The sequence below is a fragment of the Rhinoraja longicauda genome, chromosome 20 (assembly GCF_053455715.1).
Source record: "Rhinoraja longicauda isolate Sanriku21f chromosome 20, sRhiLon1.1, whole genome shotgun sequence".
Taxonomy (NCBI): Eukaryota; Metazoa; Chordata; class Chondrichthyes; order Rajiformes; family Arhynchobatidae; genus Rhinoraja; species Rhinoraja longicauda.
The window spans coordinates 12600862-12622186 of NC_135972.1; the positions used below are offsets into that span (position 1 = coordinate 12600862).

Below are 21325 nucleotides of genomic sequence, written 5' to 3' on the forward strand. Positions count from 1 at the left end.
GGCAGATCCGAAGATTAAGATGCATGGGTTCCATGATGATTCGATCGTCCAGATTCAGAACTGGCTTACTCATAGAAGACAGAGGGATGTGTGAAATGTGTTATTCTGGTTGCAAGTCTGTGCCTTGTTGACGTCTGTAATGGATCTGTGCCAGGACCTCTGTTGTTGGTGATATATATATGTGTGTGTGTGTGTGCGGTTTTATACATAATATATATGGGTTTATATATATATATATACACAGTCTGTGGAGATATATATAAAGATATGAAAAATCTGGATTAAAATGGCAATGGATTAGTTCGTAAGTTTTCAGATAACATCAAAGTTGGTGGATTTGTAGACAGCGAGGAAGACCATCAAAGTACACAGCAGGATACAGATTCACTGCAGAAATGAGTGAAGAAATGGCAGTTTAAGCTGAGCAAGTGGGAGGTGTTGCACTTTAGGAGGTCGAATTTGCAGAGATGTGCAGAGAATTTTTAAAATGTGGAAATGCAGCAAATGGATGGATATGGATTAGGTGCAGATCTTATTAATGGCATCAGTATGGTCATTCGGTATGGTGAGCTGAATGGGTTTTTCCTGTGCTGTGCTGTTTTATGTTCCATCGAACCGCACAGATGTCAGGCATTTCGAAAACAAACTTTAAAAAAAAGCCAAAGAATTGAAAGTCTAGAGCACATTTATTTTCCCATTTGCTTCTTTTTTCCGATACAAAATCAGTAAACTCTTACCGGCGATACATAGCAGATACCTTTCCACCTGACTGCATGCCTTCCCATGTAAAGAGAAATCTCACATCCACGTCACCAGCACTCAAAATTAACTTTGTTCCAGCAGCCTCAATGACAAGTCTCTCAAATGTCACCCATTATCATGTTGAATCTACCGAGAATAAGATGTCCCATGGACTATTCAGTGGCGCACGCCCTGTCCCATTAGTAAACTGGGGGGGGGGGGGAATCGATAGCTCCAAAAACAATTTGTTTTTTAAAAAAGAGGCATTTTGCAAGCAGCAGCTATTTTGAATAAGGAGTGAACATTAGTCTCTCCCACACAGTAAGCAGCCCCTGGAGAAGCAGAATGAAAACTTGGAAGTGAGATATCCCGGTTAGTTGAAAACAGATTGCTTCACAGCCAGTGAGTTTGCAGCTTTACAAATCAGCAGCAGAGAAAAATACAGTGAGAGAATAAAACTTTTCAGCAAACTGTTAGATATTTGGAGTTTTCTTCCCATCGGCTTCAATCTCCAAATGATCCACCCACCCATAACATAGACACATTCACCCATACCTTTTTAATAATAAGTAGAGCATCAAAAAAAAGACTTTCCTGATGGAATCCCCATGATGTTCCCCAGCAATTACTTCAGCACACCACTAAGTTAAATACAAAGAGAAAATGTCAGAAATGCTCAGCAAGTCTGTTGGGATTTGTGGAGAGAGAAACAGGACTCGTGTTATAAAGTGGTAACCCTTCATCCAAAATGGAAGAAGTTCGATATAAACAAGTTTTAAGTAGCCAGGGATAGTTGTTGGCTTCGAAGGTGAAGAGGGGGAGATTTGTGATGTGAAAGGGAGGAGACATGATCATAGGGTGGTAATGGGACAGGGAATTATAATAGATGGGCCAAATAGAAGTGTAAATGGAAAGCCATACCCCAACTGCTATTGTCAATAAAATGATATCACCAAATCAGGGCCGGCAACAGATGACCTCAGGAAATTTGAAGTTGAGTCTGAAAGGGTGTAAAGTGCTTGACTGGAAGTGGAGTTGTTGATCCTCAAGCATGGATGGAGCTTCATTAGGATAATGTCAGAGGCTGAGGTAAGGAACGTGAATGGGGGCAAAGAAGTAAAGTAACAGGCGATCAGATGCTGGGGTTGCACTGGTGGACTCAACAAAAGTGCTTCAAGAAATAGTCCCGCAGACTGGGTTTGATCGTCCCGACATTGCAGCGGCCGCATTAACTACAATGCAGGAGTACAAATGAATATCTGTTTCAGCTGGGAGAATTATTTGGCACCCTGGACAATTGGTAATAAAGGGGCAAAGTGTCAGGTGTGGCATCACCTGTAAGGAAGAATGCTGTCAGAAGATAAAGTAATGTTAGGCGTGTCTGAGATGTGGACCATGATGTCTTGGAGGGACCGATCCCTTTGAAATGCTGCAAGAGATGTTTGGTTGTGATACGTCGCTGTGGGTGGTGAAAATGGCAGAGAATGTTCCATTGAACATAAGATATAGAAGCAGGATTAGGCCATCCAGACTCTTGCACCTGCTCCAACATTCAATATGATCATGGCTGATCTTTTATCTCATTGAATAAGGAGAGGGTTAATGCAGTAGATTAATATTTAAACATTGGAGAGATCAGGAAAAAACAGGAAGGTTGACAACTAAATCCCATGCGCTTGACTGGCAATATTTCACCGCAAATCAAGCTGCACTGGAAGCCCGTGGCATTGACAAGTCAAAGCATATTTACAAAATACAACACAATATCTACAACAAAAAGCTTAATTAAACTTGATGCAAGTTATGAAGGAAAGAAAATGGCAAACAGACAATGTTCTTGCAACCAAGAGCTTGTAATACCAATTCATTTAATCCCTGTATTTCATAACTATCACCCCGCAAAGGATTTGGATAGAACAAAAAACATTACTTTTAGTTTAAAAAGAGAGGCCACACCTTTTTCAATTTTTTTTCTTTCAATTTGGATCTTAGAAGGCAGTATAACTAACAATAATAACAAGTAGAAATGGCAGGCAAACGCCATATTGAATTGTGGTGTCTGGCATCCAAACATTGAAATATTTGTGTAACAAGTGGCCAAGTTTAATTTACAAAGAAAAGCGTGTAAGGCTTTGAGAGGTTTAATGCGCTCATATCAATAGTGTGTGAATTGTGCCCATCAGTGTGGTGTTATAAGAATGCTCTCATCATTGGATAAAGTATTCCCTCTTGTTTTCTCCCTTGAGAGAACAGGAACTACAACATTATGGTACAAACAAGAGGCTTGGTTACCATTCCAAAACATTCTATTTTAAATCATCAACTGGGATCCAATACTATCAACCCCCCCTCCCATTTTTTTCACTGCCTTGCAAAAAGGATACAAACAGTTGTTATACATTCAAAGAAAAGTAATTACCACCTTCACAACAATGTCTCACCAATCGAACACTGACGACAAAACGAGGTTCATTTTCAGTCACTGCACTGTACACTTTATAAACAAATATTGTACAGACGACCACTGTCATCACAGCATACACTCATCTATCTTAGATGGCAGTGAGATACATGTTGTTCTCATGCACTATGTTAGCGCAAACCAAGAGGACACAAAGAAGTGGAATCCAACAAATGATGCGCCAAGTCGAATGCTAATACACACAGTTGATGAACTTCTGGTCCAGAAGATTAGTGTTCAATAATTCCTAATCCTTTCTCTCTTCAGCTTCGTTCCTGAAAACTCATGTTGGGCTTTCCCTCCTTTTTTATTTGTTCATCTGTACACTCTGAACATTTTAGGCACCAACTTCCCATCATTCGTTTATTTCTGAACGTGCATGTAATGACAACTCAGGAGATAAGTGTAAAATGGATAAACTCTACGATTTATTGGTGCATGAGTGTCGGATGATTCCACGGCCTCCCCAGTGTGTTAGACAAAGGAGTTCATGGCATTGACTGGGGACGGGGCTTCGGAGCTCTCGTTTCCCTCCACCGTTTCCTTCTCCTTCTTTCCGCTGTACTGTCCAATAAAAGAGCCATCTTCATTGAACTGCCCTTCCCCACCTTCACCGTAGTCAACCAAGCTGTCATCGCTCACGCCCTTCTTAACCGTCCCGTCAGAAGGTGTCCGGCTTCCTTTGAGCGGCTTGTGGTCCTCTGTGTCACTGGAAAGGAGGGTGACATTAATAGAAGTGCAAGTCTCAAAACGTGAACTCCACGCACAGTAAAGTCAATGTATGTACCAGCAGCCATATGCATTACCAGAGTCAACCCTCTGAATGAACTGGGAAGTTGTACTAATAAGGCATAGTCCACTGCATTATAGGGCATCCTTGGTGCAGAGGGTTATCATACATCATCTAATCTGATTAATCTCGTACCTCGCTTCATTCACAAACAACTAGTTACAATTCCAAATCAAAATGTATTATGGATGGGAAGGAATCATGGGAATGAATGAACAGCTCAAGGAGTGACGTGTTACACTATCAAGGAAACAACAGCAGGATTTATCAAAAGGGGAATGACATTTGTAAGATCCTTTTCTAGCCCAGGATAAACCAACAACAGTGGATGTGTGATATTCAACGGCCATTTTAATGGTCATTGTAACCGCCAACATTGCCATTCTGTTTTGTTAGTTATTGTCATGTTCAGACCTTACAAGTGACACTGCACATCAATAGAGATGCTGGTTAGGAACAAATTCAAGGTTCAAGATACATTTTTGGACCCTTGGGCTGGAAAAGGAATGAAGCTCGTCACGTGTTAGTTTGTAGGAAAAAAACATCAGCAATGGGGGTGCATGAAAGTGGGAAAAAATATATATTTGAAATGGAGAGAGTTTGTATTCAGCTCATTCAATGAGGTGGAGAGGTTAAACAAATGTTGCAAGGACATTCAAGTCGTTTGGTGTTACTTAAGGCATGCCAGACTCAGTTGCCTCCTTACCTTTCCAGAGACCTACATTTTCCATTATAGAATGCAGAAAAACAAATGAAAACAGTCAGAAGAAGCGGCAAGCTCAGTCTATTGTCAACTCCGCACCCCTCCACCGCCCGCTACAGTTTTGCAAGAGATTTCATGCAGGTCTCCAATCATCCTGACAGCCTCCAACCAAAGATGATTCTTCCCATTATGGGCAAAATGAAGTGGGAAGCTGCCAGTTTCATTTGAACTACTTCTCTGGCACTGCAAAACCCACAGCGTTGCAACAGAGATAATGCCATTAAGAAGCAAAAATTCATGGCAAATTCGGCTAGCATCAGGATCAGGAGGCTGAATTCTTTGCAATTAATTTCTTCAATCTTATTTTGACCCTTTTAATAAAAGAGTTGCATTAATATAGCATTCTTTAAGAACCAAAGGATTCTACAATGTACAAAATCATAGAGAGGTACATCATGAAAGCAGGCCCTTCGGCCCACCGCAATCATGCAGACCATCAATCGCCCATTTACACTAATTGTGTAATAATCCCATTTTATTAGTCTCTCCACATTCTCATCAATTTCTTTCAGATATCACCACTCATTTTCAAGCAAGAGACAATTTGCAATAGCCTAATAACCTGCACGTTTTTGGGATGTGCGAGGAAACTGAAGCAGTTGGAAGAAACGCATGTAGTCACAGAGAGAATGCACAAACTCCACACACACGGAGGGCTGGAGATCAGGATGGTGCAGTGAGGCTGGCACTGTGAGGCTGCAGATGTGTCACTGGTCTGCTTTTGAGGTTTAGTCACCGTTGTATAACAGGAATCACAGCAACCAATCCCAACACAACAAAGGTCACGCAAGCTACGAGATATCAATAAATCTATTTATTTCAGTTGTGTCAGTTTTAGAGGATATTAAAGCCATCCAACATCAACTCAATTGAATGGTTAAGCTACAAAGTAAAGCGATGGAATTAAAATGATTTTAGCAGAAAACTGTTTCCATATTATGTTCATAAGTTCTTGGAACAGAATTAGGCCATTTGGCCCATCGTCTACGCCATTCAATTGCGGCTAATCTATCTTTCCCTCTCAACCCCCATTCTCCTGCCTACTCCCCATAACCCCTGACACTCTTACTAATCAAGAATCTGCAAATCTCTAGCTTAAAAATATCCATTGACTTGACCTCCATAGCTGACTGTGGCAATGAATTCTACAGATTCACCACCCTCTGACGAAAGAAATTCCTCCTCATCTCCTTTCTAAAGGTACGTCCTTTTATTCTAAGGCTATGACCTCTGGTCTTAAACTCTCCCACGAGTGGAAACATCCTCTCCACATCCACTCTATCATGGGAAGCAACAAAGAAAGTAATGCATCAGGTGGATGGAGGGAAGGGAAAGATAGACAACCATGTGCATGGGAATAAGAGAATCGTTTCGCAGTCAAGAGGCAACTTCCCCTCATAGAGTTGGCCCTTGAGGGATGCTCTAAGCTTCAGACTAAAGAACTCCAAGTTTCAGCTCTTGAGTTGAATTGGATGATCCAAGTCAAGACATGCGAGAGTACAATTATTGACTTCACGCTAAGTGAACATTCAGAAGAGGGTTTAGTTTAGTTTAGTTTAGATTAGAGATACAGCACAGAAACAGCCCTTCAGCCCACTAAGTCCGCGCCAACCAGCGACCCTCATACACAAGCACTATCCCACGCACAGGGACGATTTACAATTTTTACCGAAGCCAATTAACCTGTACATCTTTGGAATGTGGGAGGAAACTGGATTCCCGGGGGAAACCCACGCCGTCACAGGGAGCGTGTCCAAACTCCGTCCAGGCAGCACCCGTAGTCAGGATCGAACCCAAGTCTCTGCCGCTATCAGGCGGCAACTCTACCGCTGCACCACTGTGCCACCGCTTGTGTGCAGCTCAGGGGGTGAGGGAGCAGACTATAATGTCTATTAATGTTGTGCTATCTGACAACAAGGACCTCCAGGGATTGCAGATGAAGCAGGTGTAATTGGGTGAGCAACCCTGTGTTAATCCTCCCTATAACAGTAGTCGGTGCCACCAGATGATGAAGGAAAGCGGCAAAGTTACGGCTGACCCCTACGATGCCGACAATACTTCAGAACCAACCTCAGCTTGTTTAGAGGTACTGTTGTTGTTCGTCCTTCGGGTTCAAAGATGACCATGACTTCACTTTCAGTTGGAGGATTGGTGACTGTGGGTCCGGAAGTGACTGGTGAGGCCAATCCGGGCCCGGAAGGCACGCCCACACGTAGGACACAAGTGGATGGCTGCTGCAGTGGAAGTGGAGGTAGCCCGGGCCTTGCGCGCGGTGCGTTTCCTCTGGGCCTCTGCAGTGCGTCTGTTCTCTGCTGCACGGGCTCCTGTGGTGAGCTTGCTACGCCAGGTTGGATGGTCCAGAGCAAGAGACTCCCAAGTGCTGAGGTTAATGTCCAAGTCTTTGAGGGACACTTTGAGGCAGTCCTTAAACCGTTTCTTCTGTCCTCTTACTGAGCGCTTGCCCTGACACAGTTCTCCATACAGAAGCTTTTTTGGCAGTCGACTCTCGGGCATTCTGACGACATGGCCTGCCCATCTGGCTTGGGCTTTCCGTAGGAGGGTGTGGACGTCCACACCCTCCTTAGAGGTACTAAGAACTGGGGGTAACCAGAACTCTGCTCCCATCCTCAGTCACCTTTCTTGTTTGCCTTTTACAGAATTGTTCCATAAGTGTTATTATGTGTAAATCCTGCTACCAATTTTAAAACACGGCTGGCTGGCTACAGGGAACATACACTCGAACGTAATATTGTTGCCTCAGGGAACAGCAGAGAAAGAGGAGGGAAAAAAAGCAAAAATAGGAAAATGCCAAACATGAGAATCATAGAATCACAGAGCCAAACAGCACGGAAACAGGCCCTTCAGCCCAACCCGTCCACACAGACAAAGTTGCTTAACTGAACTAGTCTCACTTGCTTGTGCCCAACTCATATCCCTCCAGACCATTACCTCAAAGGTTGTAATTGTACCTGCCTCTACTACTTGCTCCAGCAGCTTATTCCATGTAGGCACTACCTTCTGTGTAATAAAGTTGCCCCTTAGGTCCTTCCCCTCTCACCTTAAACCTATGCCCTCTAGTTTTTGACTCCCTTAACCTGGGGGAAAGACTGTGGCTGTTCACATTATCTATGCTCCTCGTGATTTTGACAACCTCTTTAAGGTCGCCACTGACTATCCTGTGCTCTGGGGAACAAAGCCAAGCTTATCCAGCCTCTCCTTCTAGCTCAAACCCTCCAGTCCTGCTAACATGCTTGTAAATATGTCTTGCACCCTTTCCAGTTTTAATGTCAGATTTTCCAACAGAGCCTTTTGTGCCCAGCTGAAGAGATAGTGCTGGAAATAACGAGAAGGGAACTTAAAACAAAAACTTGTGTTAAATTTTTGCCTCTTCTTCTCCTGCTAGTGTGGTCATATTGTGGAGGAGTTCACAAAGTCCCCTTGATGACTGGGTTGCAATGTAATGAATGGGAAAAGAAGCTCTAACTATTGAGTATGGGCCTTGATGCAAACCAGGCTATGCAAAAGCAAAAAGAACCGTCCTATTTTGACCAGACTAGTAAAGGACAGTAGATTTTCTCCAAAGGTCTTTCATGAACCAAAATGTTTTAAAATGACAATCTGACACATCTTTTACTGAAAAATATTTTTTATTTCAATAGGAACTCGGGCCACTCCATGCTGAGGTCTCCTCAGACAATATAACCTTCCTATAACTGGGTCAGATTAGAAAAGGTCCCAAGGAGCAAACCTTTTCACACAGAGGATGCTGTTGACATGGAACGAGCTGCCAGAGGAAGTGGTGCAGGCGGGAGCAACTTGGTCAGCATGGACGAGTTGGGCTGAAGGGCCCTTTTCCATCCTGTATACCGCTGTGATTCCACAACTCTCAAGATTGGCTTTGTCTTTCTCTTCCCACAGTTGCAGCTGGATTTGATGACTATTGCCAGAACCTTATTTACTTGTCACACAGCCTACCTTCCCCGGCCTCATGTTCTGAACAAAGGAAGCCTGCGGGAAAGTCCATTCAGTCTATCGGTCTGCTCCCTCCCTGCAATGCAACTCCCCCACATACCCCTACCCTCTGACTCCCACCAAAATTGCTTCTTACTTCTCAGTCGAGGCCTCAATTCTGACCCCCGGAAAATGATTCACCTCTCTCCATCCCAGTCCTCACAATCAAAGCCATGGGATCTTCTGCAATGATCTTTTCCCTATGCCAGCACCACTTCCACTGGCAGCTCCTCATCTGGCCCATTGACAATGGTATCTGAAAACTGTGTTGAAGATACCCTGATGTCGTGTAACCTATCTCCACATTACAACCCTATAATGTCTGTAAATCGCCAGACTCCTTGTCAGCCAAAGGGTGTGCAGAAAGTTTCTCCGACTAAACATCTGGGAGGCTTAAGCCGTTCTCATCGGTCCCTGGCACAAACACATTGTGACTCATTGATTCCATCTTCTCCCGGCCAACTACCCGAGGTTGGATCGGTCTGGTTTCAATCTTGGCGTCACACTAATATGAGCGCTTAATAACATTTCCACACCATTACTCAGATGAATAATGCTCAGCACATTACTGAAACCTTACAATGGCATTACTTGGATCAGTAATTACCACCTCTGATCTAATTTCCATGCTATTACATGGGGGCTAGTAATTACTGGGATATTATCAGACATAATTACTGCCTCTGATCATATTTCCATTCTGTGACAAGGATCATTCACTTCATCCTCCTTATCATCGTGTAACTCAACTCCTGCCTCATTTCTTTTCTCACTATTTACAGAATTTTACTTCGAGCGGGTAAGATCACCTCTGACCCCTCTCACCCTGGCCACAAACTCCTTGTAGTCCTCTCTTCTGGAAGGCGACTCCAGACTATCAAAGCCCTCCACATCCAGGCACCAAAACTGCTCCTTCCCTCGAGCGGTAGTACTACTTAACAGCAGCACCACACCGCTATATTCTGGTCTGTAAGCCAAGCACTTATGAACTCTCCAAGTGCATTTTAGGTATTTATATGTGCAATACATAGCACAGCTGCTCCTTTTTACTCTTGCACTTTTTAAAAACATTTTTAAATTAAGTTTTTTTAACTGTCTGCTGTATATTGTGTCTTACCATTTGCGAACAAAGCACCAAGTCAAATTCCCTGTATGTGTACATGGCCAATAAATAGATTCCGATTCTCATTCTGATTTTAAAGATGTCAGCCTCAATAAATGTTTCCCTCGGACATTATTTCAATGTACCTCTAGCCAGTCACCAATGTTCTACCTTCAGTAAACATAACATAATTTATGACTCTCTTGCCGTATCTCCGGACCCCTCCAATCCAGTCTAGTTTGGTTTTGTTTAGAGATACAGCGTAGAAACAGGCCCTTCACATCCACGCTGACCAACAATCACCCTATATGCTAGTTCTATCCTAAACTCTAGGGACAATTTACAGGCCAACTAATCTACAAACTTGCACATCTTTGCGATGTGGTAGGAAGTTGGAGCAGAGAAAACCCCACTCGGTCACTGGGAGAACATACAAACTCCGTACAGACAGCACCCATAGTCAGAATCAAACCCGGGTCTCTGGCACTGTAAAGGTAGCAATCCCACCACTGCACCATCGTGCCACCCTGGCTGCGCCACCTTAAACTAGCCTAAACCATGTGCTTCCGATTAGCAGTGCCTCAACTCTAAAATGCTCATCCTTTTTTTCCCTGTATGACCTTAGCCTTCTCTATCTCTAATCTCTTCAAGCCACACAACCCTGGGATCATTGGAATAAAAGCAGAAAGAAAGTGCTGGGAAAACCCAACAGATCAGGCAGCATCTGTGGAACAAGAGAGTTAATGCTTTGGATCTGCGATGCTTTGTTGGAATTGGAGATCTTTGCTCCGCTCCAGGTCCAGGTCTGAGCTCGTGAGCAACGTTGCTATTGATCACAGCACCAGTGTTGCCCACAGACTCACCCATCAAAGTCCCAGGCTTTGGAATTCCCTTCTTTAACCTACCCTCTTCTTCAAAGCAGCCCTTCAAACTTACCTTACATTTCTTACACTGAAACAGTGATATAAACAATATGTCAGTGGATGGAAATTTCTTTGAGATGACTTGCAGGCCTGGAGGATATACAGAAATGCAAACAAAGTCCTTCAACCCAATTAGCCCATGCTGACCAGGATGTCCCATTTCACTAGTCCCACTTGCTCGTGTTTGGTCCACACCCCTGTAAATCTTTCCTACCCATATGCCTGTCCAAATATTTTTTAACTGATGGTGTAGTATCTGCTTCAACGCCCACCTCTGGCAGCATGTTCCAGAAACAATATAAATCTTTCTATTGTTTAACCTTACAAGTGCACAGTTTTCATCCCTAAAATTACCACAGGGTGGCTTGGTGAAATGCTCAAGGACACACTGAACCATTTTGATAAAGGTGCCACGTAAATGCTAGTTGTTGGTGGCTTACTTTTCTCTCACTGACCTTTTGGTATCTAGTTTGCAATATAAACCCATCTGGTTTATAGCCACCTAACCTTATTTAATGTGGGTCTCTTGCAACCAGATCAAAAAGTCCAAGGAATATTGGATACACTTCCCCCAAATCACAGCTGGAGCGGCCTGTTTATTAGATGTGCTGGTGATACTCAGTGTTCGAGTATCAGAACTGTGCCGCTATACTCACCTTTATAATCAGTTGAGCAAAATGTAATTTGTTGGAGAAACTCAGTGGGTCAGGCAGCATCTGTGGAGGTCAAAGTTTCGGGTCAAGACATTTCATTTTAACCCAAAATGCCAAATGTCCATTTCCCACCACAGATACTGCCTGACCCACTGAATTTAGTTTAGAGTTACAGCGCAGCAACAGGCCCTTCAGCCCTCTAAGTTTGAAGAAGGGTCTCGACCCGAAACGTCACCTGTTTCTTTTCTCCAGAGATGCTGCCTGACCCGCTGAGTTACTCCGCCGTTTTGTGTCTATCCCCACTTTGTGCCTGTTCCTGATTTTATTCAGTTGGAACTCCCGAGAGCCTGTGTGATATATGAATGTTTGGCCACTTCAAACAGTTGAGCAGTGACTATGAAATGTATTGTCTCGCAGTGACTGTCTAGCAATTGAGTTGCATATTGTTTGCATGAGTGCTTCATGCAGCCAGGGTCCCACCTTTTAATTCCCACAACTCTCCCCCATTTCCCTTCCTCTTCGTCCCCCACTCTCCTCTTTAAGTCACTGGCCACCAACCAGCTGTATCTCACATTGGTATTCAACTGATAATTTGTACCCGATTTGGATTTGTAAGGCTGAGGTTTTACTATGGGTGTAATTCAGAGAACTGATGCAGGAAGTTGGCCTACTAACTACGTCACAAAATGCATTCCTTGTTGAATAACACGAGGAGATCAAGGTTACGGCAAAGCATTGAGTGTAGGCATTTATTGATGACCTTCAGTACGCATAAGCTGCAGTATGATTTCTGCTGCAGACAAAGGTAAAGAAACAACTCTTTGTTGTTCTTCTGCCTCACATGGCCAGGTGTACACCAATTGCCTCTCAGAAAGAAACAAAAAAAATGTCATGGTGTTTGTATTTTCCTCACCAGATTTCCCTCGTACTCTGCTCTTTCTTTTGCTAACCCTCTCTTACCTTTCCTCTGTCACTCTTCCAACACTTCCCAAACCTTATTCACTTGATCCTGTATCTGTACACTGTGGACGGCTCGGTCGTAATCATGTACAGTATTTCTGCTGACTGGATAGAATGCAACAGCGGCACGGTGGCGCAGCGGTATTGCTGCCGCCTTACAGCACCAGAGACCCGAGTTCGATCCTGACTACAGGTACTTGTCTGTACAGAGTTTGTATGCTCCCTCCGTGACCTGCGTGGCTTTTTCCCAGGAGCTCTGGTTTCCTCCCACGCTCCAAAGACGTACAGGTTTGTAGATTAATTGGCTTGGTAAAATTGTAAATTATGCCTCGTGTGTGTAGGGTAGTGTTAATGTGAGGGGAACCGGTGGCCGGTGCGGACTTGGTGGCCCGAAGGGCCTGTTTCCGCGCTGTATCCCTAAACTAAACTAAACAAAAAAGCTTTGCACGGCACCTTGGTACACGAGACAATAAACTAAAGTGAACTAAACGTGTCCCTCAGAGGTGGCGATTCCTGCTGGAGTTGATCAAACCAGGGACCTGTTCCCCTGCAAGGCCACAGACTGGTTGATGGCCGGTGATTTGAAGAGAAAAGGCGGATGTCCATGAAGCAGGGGGTGAATGAGTGAGCAGTCACCAGGCAATGAACAAGTAAATCAGCTGAAGAGCACTAACTGTGGACAAGACAGGCAAAGATGAATGAAGAGAATTTAAAGTAATTTTAATCGAAAAGAACCTATATTTAGCTATTTAAATATTGAACACTTTCTATTTATAACCTCATTTCAAGCCGTGTAGGATTATATTATTAAATGAAATATATAGAGTCCGTTCTCTGTGCTTATCAGCTGAGAATATAATTCTCGTTCCTTACATTTTAGTTGTGGCACAGTGGCACAGCTAATGGATCGACTGCCTCACAGCTCCTGGGTTCAGTCCTGACCTTGGGTACCTTTGTGTGGAGTTTTTACGCTCTCCCTGTGCCTCTGTGAGTTTTCCCTGGTTGCACTGCTTTCCTCCCACCTCCTAAAGACATGTGGGTTGGTGGGTTAAATGACTGCGGCAAATTGTCCCTAGTGTGCAGGTGAGTGGCTGAACCTGCAGGCCAGTTAAGGAGAATGTGCGGAGAACAACAAATGGGATTAGGGTAGTATTAGTATATATAGGCGGTTCATCGTTGACAAGGACTCAGTGGGCCAAATGGCTGTTTTGTGCTGCATGACTCTATGACTCTTTATTGCATTTAAAGATTGTTCAAATAAATTTCCAGAGAAGAAAAGTACCTGCTCCAAACTCCAGCTATACCCATCCAGATGATCATCCTAATTTTGGCATCGGTTCTCAGGATGGGTCAGTGGTCAGAAAGTTGTCCAGTATGGAACAAGTCAGCAACTTGTTGGCTTGTCGCCAGATCATTACAACAGGGCACTGATCTCAGCTAACGGCACTCAAGTTGCCTCTTTGGGTTCAGGAAGAGATGGCGCGGTGGCATAGCGGTAGACTTGCTGCCTCACGGCGCCATAGACCCGGGTTCAATCCTGACTATGGGTGCTTGTTTGTACGTTCTCCCCGTGACCCGCGTGGGTTTTCTCAGGGATCTCCGGTTTCCTCCCACACTCCAAAGAAGTACAGGTTTGTAGGTTCATTGGCTTGGTATAATTGTAAATTGTCCCTCTTGTGTGTAGGATAGTGTTAATGTGTGTGGATTGCCGGTCGGCGTGGACTTGGTCTGCTGAAGGGTCTGTTTCCGCGCTGTATCTCTAAACTAAACTAAACTACACTAAAGGAGGAAAGGAAAATCCAGCCAGAGTTCCTGCTCCTTAATGTCGACTGAAATGCAAATGGTGGAAACTGAAGGGAGACTTGACGTTCCCACTACAGGGAGAGTCTAGGACCAGACTAAGAATAAAAGGACGCACCTTTAGAAAAGAGATGAAGAGGAATTTCTTTAGGCAGCAGGTGTTGAATCTGTGGAATTCATTGCCACAGATGGCTGTGGATGCCTTCTTTGGGTATTTTTAAAGCAGAGATGGACAGGTACTTAATAAGCAAGTGTGTCAAAGGTTACGAGGAGAAGGCAGGAGAGTGGGATTGTGGGAAAGATAGATCAGCCATGATTGTACGGCAGAGTACACTCGATGGGCCAAATGGCCTGATTCTGCTTCTACGACATGAACAATAGATATGTTTCATAATATGAGGAGCCGAGTTAGAGGAAATGGGAGGGGGAGGGGGGGTGACCCCTAAGCAACAGGAACAAGGGAGCATCAATTTAAATGAATTAGTGGAAGGATCAGAGGGGAGATGATGAAAATGTTTTCACCCATTCCAAGTGTCTGGATTCACCACTTGAAGATGTTCCACCACCTGTTCCCAGTGTGGACTCCCGTATATCAGAGAGACTAAGCGCAGACTGGGCAACTGGTTCGCAGAACACCTACAGTCTGTCCACCCTGGCCTACGTGATCTCCCGGCTGCTAAATATTTTAACACCCCCGCCCATTCCCCTACTGATCTTTCTGTCCTGGGCCTCCTCTACTGTCGGAGTGAGGCCACATGCAAATTGGAAGAATAACACCTCATATTTCTCTTGGGCAGCTTACAACCCAGCGGTATTAATTATTGATTTCCCTAATTTCAATATTCATTATTAATGAATTCCCTTACTCACCGTCCCTCCCCCACTCTAGCCGTCCTGCTAGCTTGTTCATATGACCTCCTCACCGACCATTGTAGACTCTTTGGCCATCCATTTTGGCTCTCATCTGTTCTGTACCTTTTCATACCCCTAGGTTCCCTCTCCCCTGACTCTCGGTCTGAAGAAGGGTCTCGCCCAAAAACGTCACCTATTCCTTTTCTCCGCAGATGCTGCCTTGACACGTTGAGTTACTCAGGCAGTTTGTGTCTATCTTGATTTAAACCAGCCACTGCATTTCTCTCCTACACAACTGAAGGGTTGATACAGGCAGTTGTTGATATAGCAGTGTCAACTATGTTGAAACAGTCAATTTATTCATACAGTATTTGAATATGTACTTGGTATGTGATCTACAGGGTTTTGGACCAAGAGCTGAAAGGATTGAGCCAGGGGTGAACAGCTCACAATGCAAAATGAATTGCTGTTATTGCTTTTGGAAAACGGAAAGGGTAGAGCAACATTGATATGAGATTAGCATGCCTAAGTTCCATGGTGGGATTTGAACTAATTTCTCTGGTTCACTAATACCCTTTAGGGAAGGAAACCTGTCATCCATGCCCAGCCTGGCACCTGTGTTGCTGCCCTTGCCTGCGGGCAAGTGGGCAATTAAGGCTGGGCAACAAATATGGGACCAGCGAATCAGGCCTGTTCCATGGCCCATCGTTTTCTTCCCTTTGAAATCGGTGGGCTGCCATTTGAGCATGGTTCTCAATATGGCTTAACAATGCAGGAAGAAAAAGCTGATTGTGGCACACTTGGCAAGAGGACCTACTGTCTTGTTTTGGTCTACCGAGTCCACGCCAACCATCGATCACCCGTTCACACTCATTCCATGTTATCCCACTTTCGCATCCACTCTCTGCAGCAGCTATTCAAACTGCACGTATGTATATGCCAGACCTCTTGAGGGAAAGGCCACCATTCCATTAATCGTTTGTTTATTGTTTTCAGCTGTCCATTGGTAACCTCGGTGCATGAAACCTTAAATCTCTCTGGCCCTCCACACTCTCTCTTTCCTGAGTGTAAAATGGATGAAATCACATTTCCTTACATTTCATATTCTCTTTGAGCAAAGAAAAATGTTAATTCTGAACCTCTTCAATTATTCTATTAAATAAATAGGTGGAGGAATGGCAGGTTTGATGCTGAAGCAAGCCTGAGCTGAATAACATTGGGCAGGATTGAAATCAGTCTCATTGCCTCTGGTTATGGGGGAAGGCAAATCACTCAAGAGAGGGTTAGATTTAGCTCTTAGTGCTAATGGAATCAAGGGATGTGGAGAGAAAGCAGGAATGGGGTACTGATTTTGGATGATCAGCCATGATCATATTGAATGGCAGTGCTGGCTCAAAGGGCCGAATGGCCTACTATTTTCCCCATTGTTTCTACCCTTCACACTCTAATGCCACTGTAGTCAAATAGCCTCAGACAGCATCCAGCTTCACAAGTAAAGGACGGTTGTTTGGGTAAGTTATCAGAGATTACGGAATTGTGCTGCATGCAACAGCCAAAGCCTTGGAACCAAAGAAGAGAGGACGCAAAGTTAGGGGATGACAAAGTTGTGGAGAGAATGAAACCAGTTGCCTTTGTGCGACTGCTCTTTAGTAGTCTATTTTACAAACTGCAGGAGATGCAAAGTGTTGAAAACAAGCTCATGTTCTGCAAGAAATGTGAGGATCAATTCTTAGAGGTTTAATCAATAACAGCAGAATCAAGTTAGAGGTCCAACATATTTAGTTGAGTTCCAGCTTTTGAGACAAATGACATTATTAGCCAAGAACAACAATCCACTATCTTTGCAATAAGCACATTTACCTTTTATTTCCATTAGGGTGCAACCCTTTTCACTTTCATTTCAAATCATGAATTCCCCGGCCCCCACTCACTCTCTCTCTCCCTTCTGACTTTGACACCACGGGGACCAATATCTTAGTACAATCCCATTCCTCTGGCCAGTCCGGAGTGGGACTATCATGGAGGCCACACAGGTAGGCTCATTCCTGGGACTAAGCCTCAGGACAACAATCAAAGGTGGATAGATTGGCTCATTCATCTTCATCCCAAACCTACTGAGGTTGTTCACTAGGAACTAAACCTGTAGGTCCACATTGAGCACATTGACACTACCCTTTGATTAAATATAATGGGTAAAAAATCGGGTAAAAAGATGTTCCATCTTTTCTTGATGCTGTTGCAATGAGTTTGCTGTTGCAATGAGTTTCCTGTTGCCTCGAATTAAAAACAGCATTGGTGTCTCTGTGTCATGCTCAAAGCAAGTGGCCCTATCCCATTGCCCCTTTATTAATGATGGCAGCCCATCAATTGATAATCAGTTGCACCCTAAAGTTTTGTAGAAACAACAAGGCAATATAGATGAATAGCAACAAAGAGCTACTTATACAAAACAAGGGGTACAATATATACATTCATATATCTCTGCGAATAAATAGGTAATGTACATCCACATTATAAAGCTCATACAGATTAGATATCTTACACAATGGGAAAGAATTTCGTACAGGTATAATAACGATTACAGGAACACATAAGGCTTCAAATTCACAATTTTGCTTTGAGACTGTTTTGGAGATAATGCACGTCACTAAAGATTGAAAGGAACAATGTTTTTGTGAACAATGATGAGCCAAAACGCTTTTATTAAACTTATCAAATGCACAATGTAAAGTGTGCAGACATCAGGAAGTGGCAAAAGCATGATCCGATACCAAGGAGTTCTTCTCTCCCTAGATACAAAACTAGAGACTCACTTCCTTTTTTAAAGATGCCCTTTTCCCTTTGGGATTGTGAAGTGGAGCCTCCTTTTTAAAAGCCAGAGGATTGGAGTATCCCAAGCCTTGCCCCACCATTTAAGAATCTGCATCCAGTCCAACCCAGTTAGTTCCCCATATTGAATGACTCAGAGCTGCATCCTCTTTAAGCAAAGTTCCCAGATACATTCCCTTGAAGCCCAGTTTCAACATACGCATGCAGAATCCCTTCCCCTTTAGGATTGCACCTGGAATCCCATTCCCATAAGGAAACAGACTCTGAATGCTGAGATGGATATTGGATGCACAACAATAAATTGTGCAAAATAGTGGGAATAATTTTTGCACAACAATCAAAACAAAATAGTGGAACAGCATGTCAGGGAGTAAATTGTAACTCCGGGGGTGGAAGTGGGGGCAGTGGTGCTTCAGGGTGTGAGGGGTCACTGGGGACAGCAGCCCTTGTCAGGGAGGGAAGGATCATTTTGTAGAGTATGTGAGGACAACATGTCAGGCAGTGAAGGTTTGGGGCAACGTTTCAAGCTGTGAAGAGTCAGCTTGTGGAGCGAATGGACACTCTGTGAAGGATCACTGGGGAGGGATTGAGTGTCCGGGAGTAATGGTCACCTTGCAGCAAGAGTGGAGCAGTGTGTTGGGGAGTAACGGTCACTCCTGAGGGGGAGACTGAGGGTGGTGTTTCAGGGAGAGAATTTCCATCCAATTTCATTAAAGGATATCTTAACTAGTTTTTCAATTCTAGGTTTGCACCAAATTGGAAAGATATTTGGCTGTTGAAGTTGTTGTCCACATGCAGTTAAAGCAACATGGGTTTCATTTCCTTACAAGAGTGAATTAAATTTGCTCAGACCTGAATACCCCTGAGTTGCAATGATAGCAGGTGAGCTGCCCCAGGCTCTGCTAATATACAGAGACTGCATCTCAAAGAGAAATATCACTGACCTCAGACCCAATCTGCTCCAAAAGTGGCCAGGGTGTTTCAATGGCTGCTCTTCCCCCTAGTAAACCCTTCCCCAGGGTTCTTCCTTCACCATCTCCCACGGCTCAACGACATGTTGGTCCTTGGCAACATCATCCCGAATCATGACTTCAGCTACCACAGTGTGCTGACAATCTCCATCTTGATCACATCATTACATTTCTTGAACCTTCCTCTCTCTAAATCCTTCTGAATGTTTAAGAAACATTTAGACAGGTAAATGGAGAGCAACAAAAAGCTGGAGTAACTCATCAGGACGGGCAGCTTCTCTGGAGAGAAGGAATGGGCGACGTTTCAGGTGGAGACCCTCCTTCAAATTCCGAAGAAGGTCTGAAGGGTCTCGACCCGAAACGTCGCCCATTCCTTCTCTCCAGAGATGCTGCCTGTCCCGTTGAGTTACTCCAGCTTTTTGTGTCTATCTTCGGTTTAAACCAGCATCTGCAGTTCCTTCTTACACAGGTAAATGGATAGGATAGGTTTAGAGGGATATGGGCCAAATGCAGGCAGGTGGGACTAGTGTAGATGGGACGTGTTGGCCAGTGTGGGCAAGTTGGGCCTGTTTCCACGATTCCATGGCTATGATTTTCTCTACATTGGGAATCCACTTGTCAGATACTCAATCCTGGAAGAGAAGAGCTTCTCTCCCACTAGGTACTGGGAATGCAAAGACTGAAATCATTGGATTGGATCTTCGCCACAGCCTTCGCATTCTTGATGCCATTTGAACGCTCCAAGGGCTGATGAAGAGTGCTTGCCCCAAAACATTCCCTTTCCACTGGTGCAGTCTGACCCGTCGAGTGTTTCCAGCATTTTATTTCAAGGCTGAGTTGGGCTGATGACAACCTCAATGACATGTTGTCATCAGCCCAACTCAGCCTTGAAATAAAATGCTGGAAACACTCGACGGGTCAGACTGCACAGATACCTTGTGCCAGATACCTGTGCTCCACCCAACCTCATCCATCACATCGCCCGACTACTCCACTGTTTCATCTCACCTGCAGCTGAAACTCTCGACTGTGCGTTTGAACCCAAGACTCAATATTCCAGGACAACCCTTGCCAACCTCCCACCTTCCACTTCATCGATTCTACAACCCGCTCCCTAACTTACACTGAGTTCCATTCAACAATCAGTCTTGTGTCCAATACCCTGGAGTGACCTCTGGCAGAGCAAACCTCAAACCTCTACTTTACCAACCTCAGACCCAAATCCCGCCATGGTCTCACCTCTCCCTATCGCTGTCCAGTGCTACAACTCTGTGCTTCTCTCATTCTTGTTGTTGATCATTCCCTGCTAGGATTGATGCTGCTAGGATCCTAAGCAGAGAGAATGTACAAACTCCATACAGACAGCACCCGTAGTCAGGATCGAACCCGGGTCTCTGGCGCTGGAAGGCAGCGACTCTACTGCTGCGCCACTGTGCCACCCATTAATGTGTGGAACATTTAAACAAGAAGTGGCTATTCTCTCATTCAACTAAATCATGGCTGATCTCAGACTCAACCCCATTTGCTTCATAAACTCATCATATCCTTCCCCGACAGAAGCTCAATGACCTTGTGGCTGCGCCTTTTGTTTAGGCGGGCGTTTCAAATTTTCACTATTTTTTGTTTAAAGTGGTACCTAGTGTTGCACCAGAATAGCTTTGTACTGACCCTGTTTGCTTCTGGGCTAACTACTGCATTGAATCTGTTTATCACTTGAAAGACCTCAATTACCCTAGAAGTTCTCTAATACTGACTCCTCGATAAAGGGCCTCACCACAGAATGGCTCTGATTCATAAACGCACACCTCCCTTGAGTCACCCTTACCACCAGCCACCATGCAACTCCCAAAGACATATCCCACATAAAACTGGAAAAACTCAACAGGTTGGGCAGCGCCTGTGGGAAGAGAAGCAGTCAATGTTTTGGCGTTGACACCTTTGTTAATTATTTATCAATACGACTATAAATTCATAAACAGCTCTCCTTTCAACAATGCTCTCACCCTCTGCTCCGGCCCCCTCACTAACCTTTCATTCGCCTCTTCTGGGAGCTGAGCTTCAAGTCACTCCACAATATGGAATGAAATCCATGTTGCTGCAAACTCACTGTGTTCTTTTCTTCAACGTCCAGCTCAAATACTCCAGAAGATGTGAAACAAAAGCAAAAAATACTGGAAACACTCAACAGGTCGGACAGCTTCTGTGGTAGGAGAAATAGTTATCATTTTGGGTCCTAGGCCCTCGTCAGTCCTGATGAGGATTTCCAGCATTTTCTGGTGTTGTTTCTGATTTCCAGTATCTGCGGGGTTGTTTTTTTTAACACCAGAACATTTTTTTCTAACACAGAGGGGGCCTGGAACGAATTGTCAGGGGTTGGGATGGAGGCAAATATGATGGTGGTGTTTAAGAGGTTTTTAGATAGGCACATGGAGTGCAGGGAAAAGAGGGACGTGGATCATGCAGAGGCAG

At 44.2% G+C, this 21325-nt stretch overlaps 1 protein-coding gene across 8 annotated transcripts in view; it reads right to left on the reverse strand.

Moving 5' to 3' along the window:
- Positions 1-667: 667 nt before the first annotated feature.
- The window catches only part of LOC144603566 (neuronal cell adhesion molecule-like), a 352237-nt gene continuing 331579 nt past the window's right edge, over positions 668-21325 (reverse strand). For all 8 annotated transcript variants that reach the window (XM_078416960.1, XM_078416961.1, XM_078416962.1 and 5 more), the window contains one exon: positions 668-3911. In XM_078416960.1, coding sequence (XP_078273086.1) covers positions 3677-3911 — 235 coding nt within the window. In that variant the 3' untranslated portion in view covers positions 668-3676. The remainder of the gene's footprint in view (positions 3912-21325) is intronic.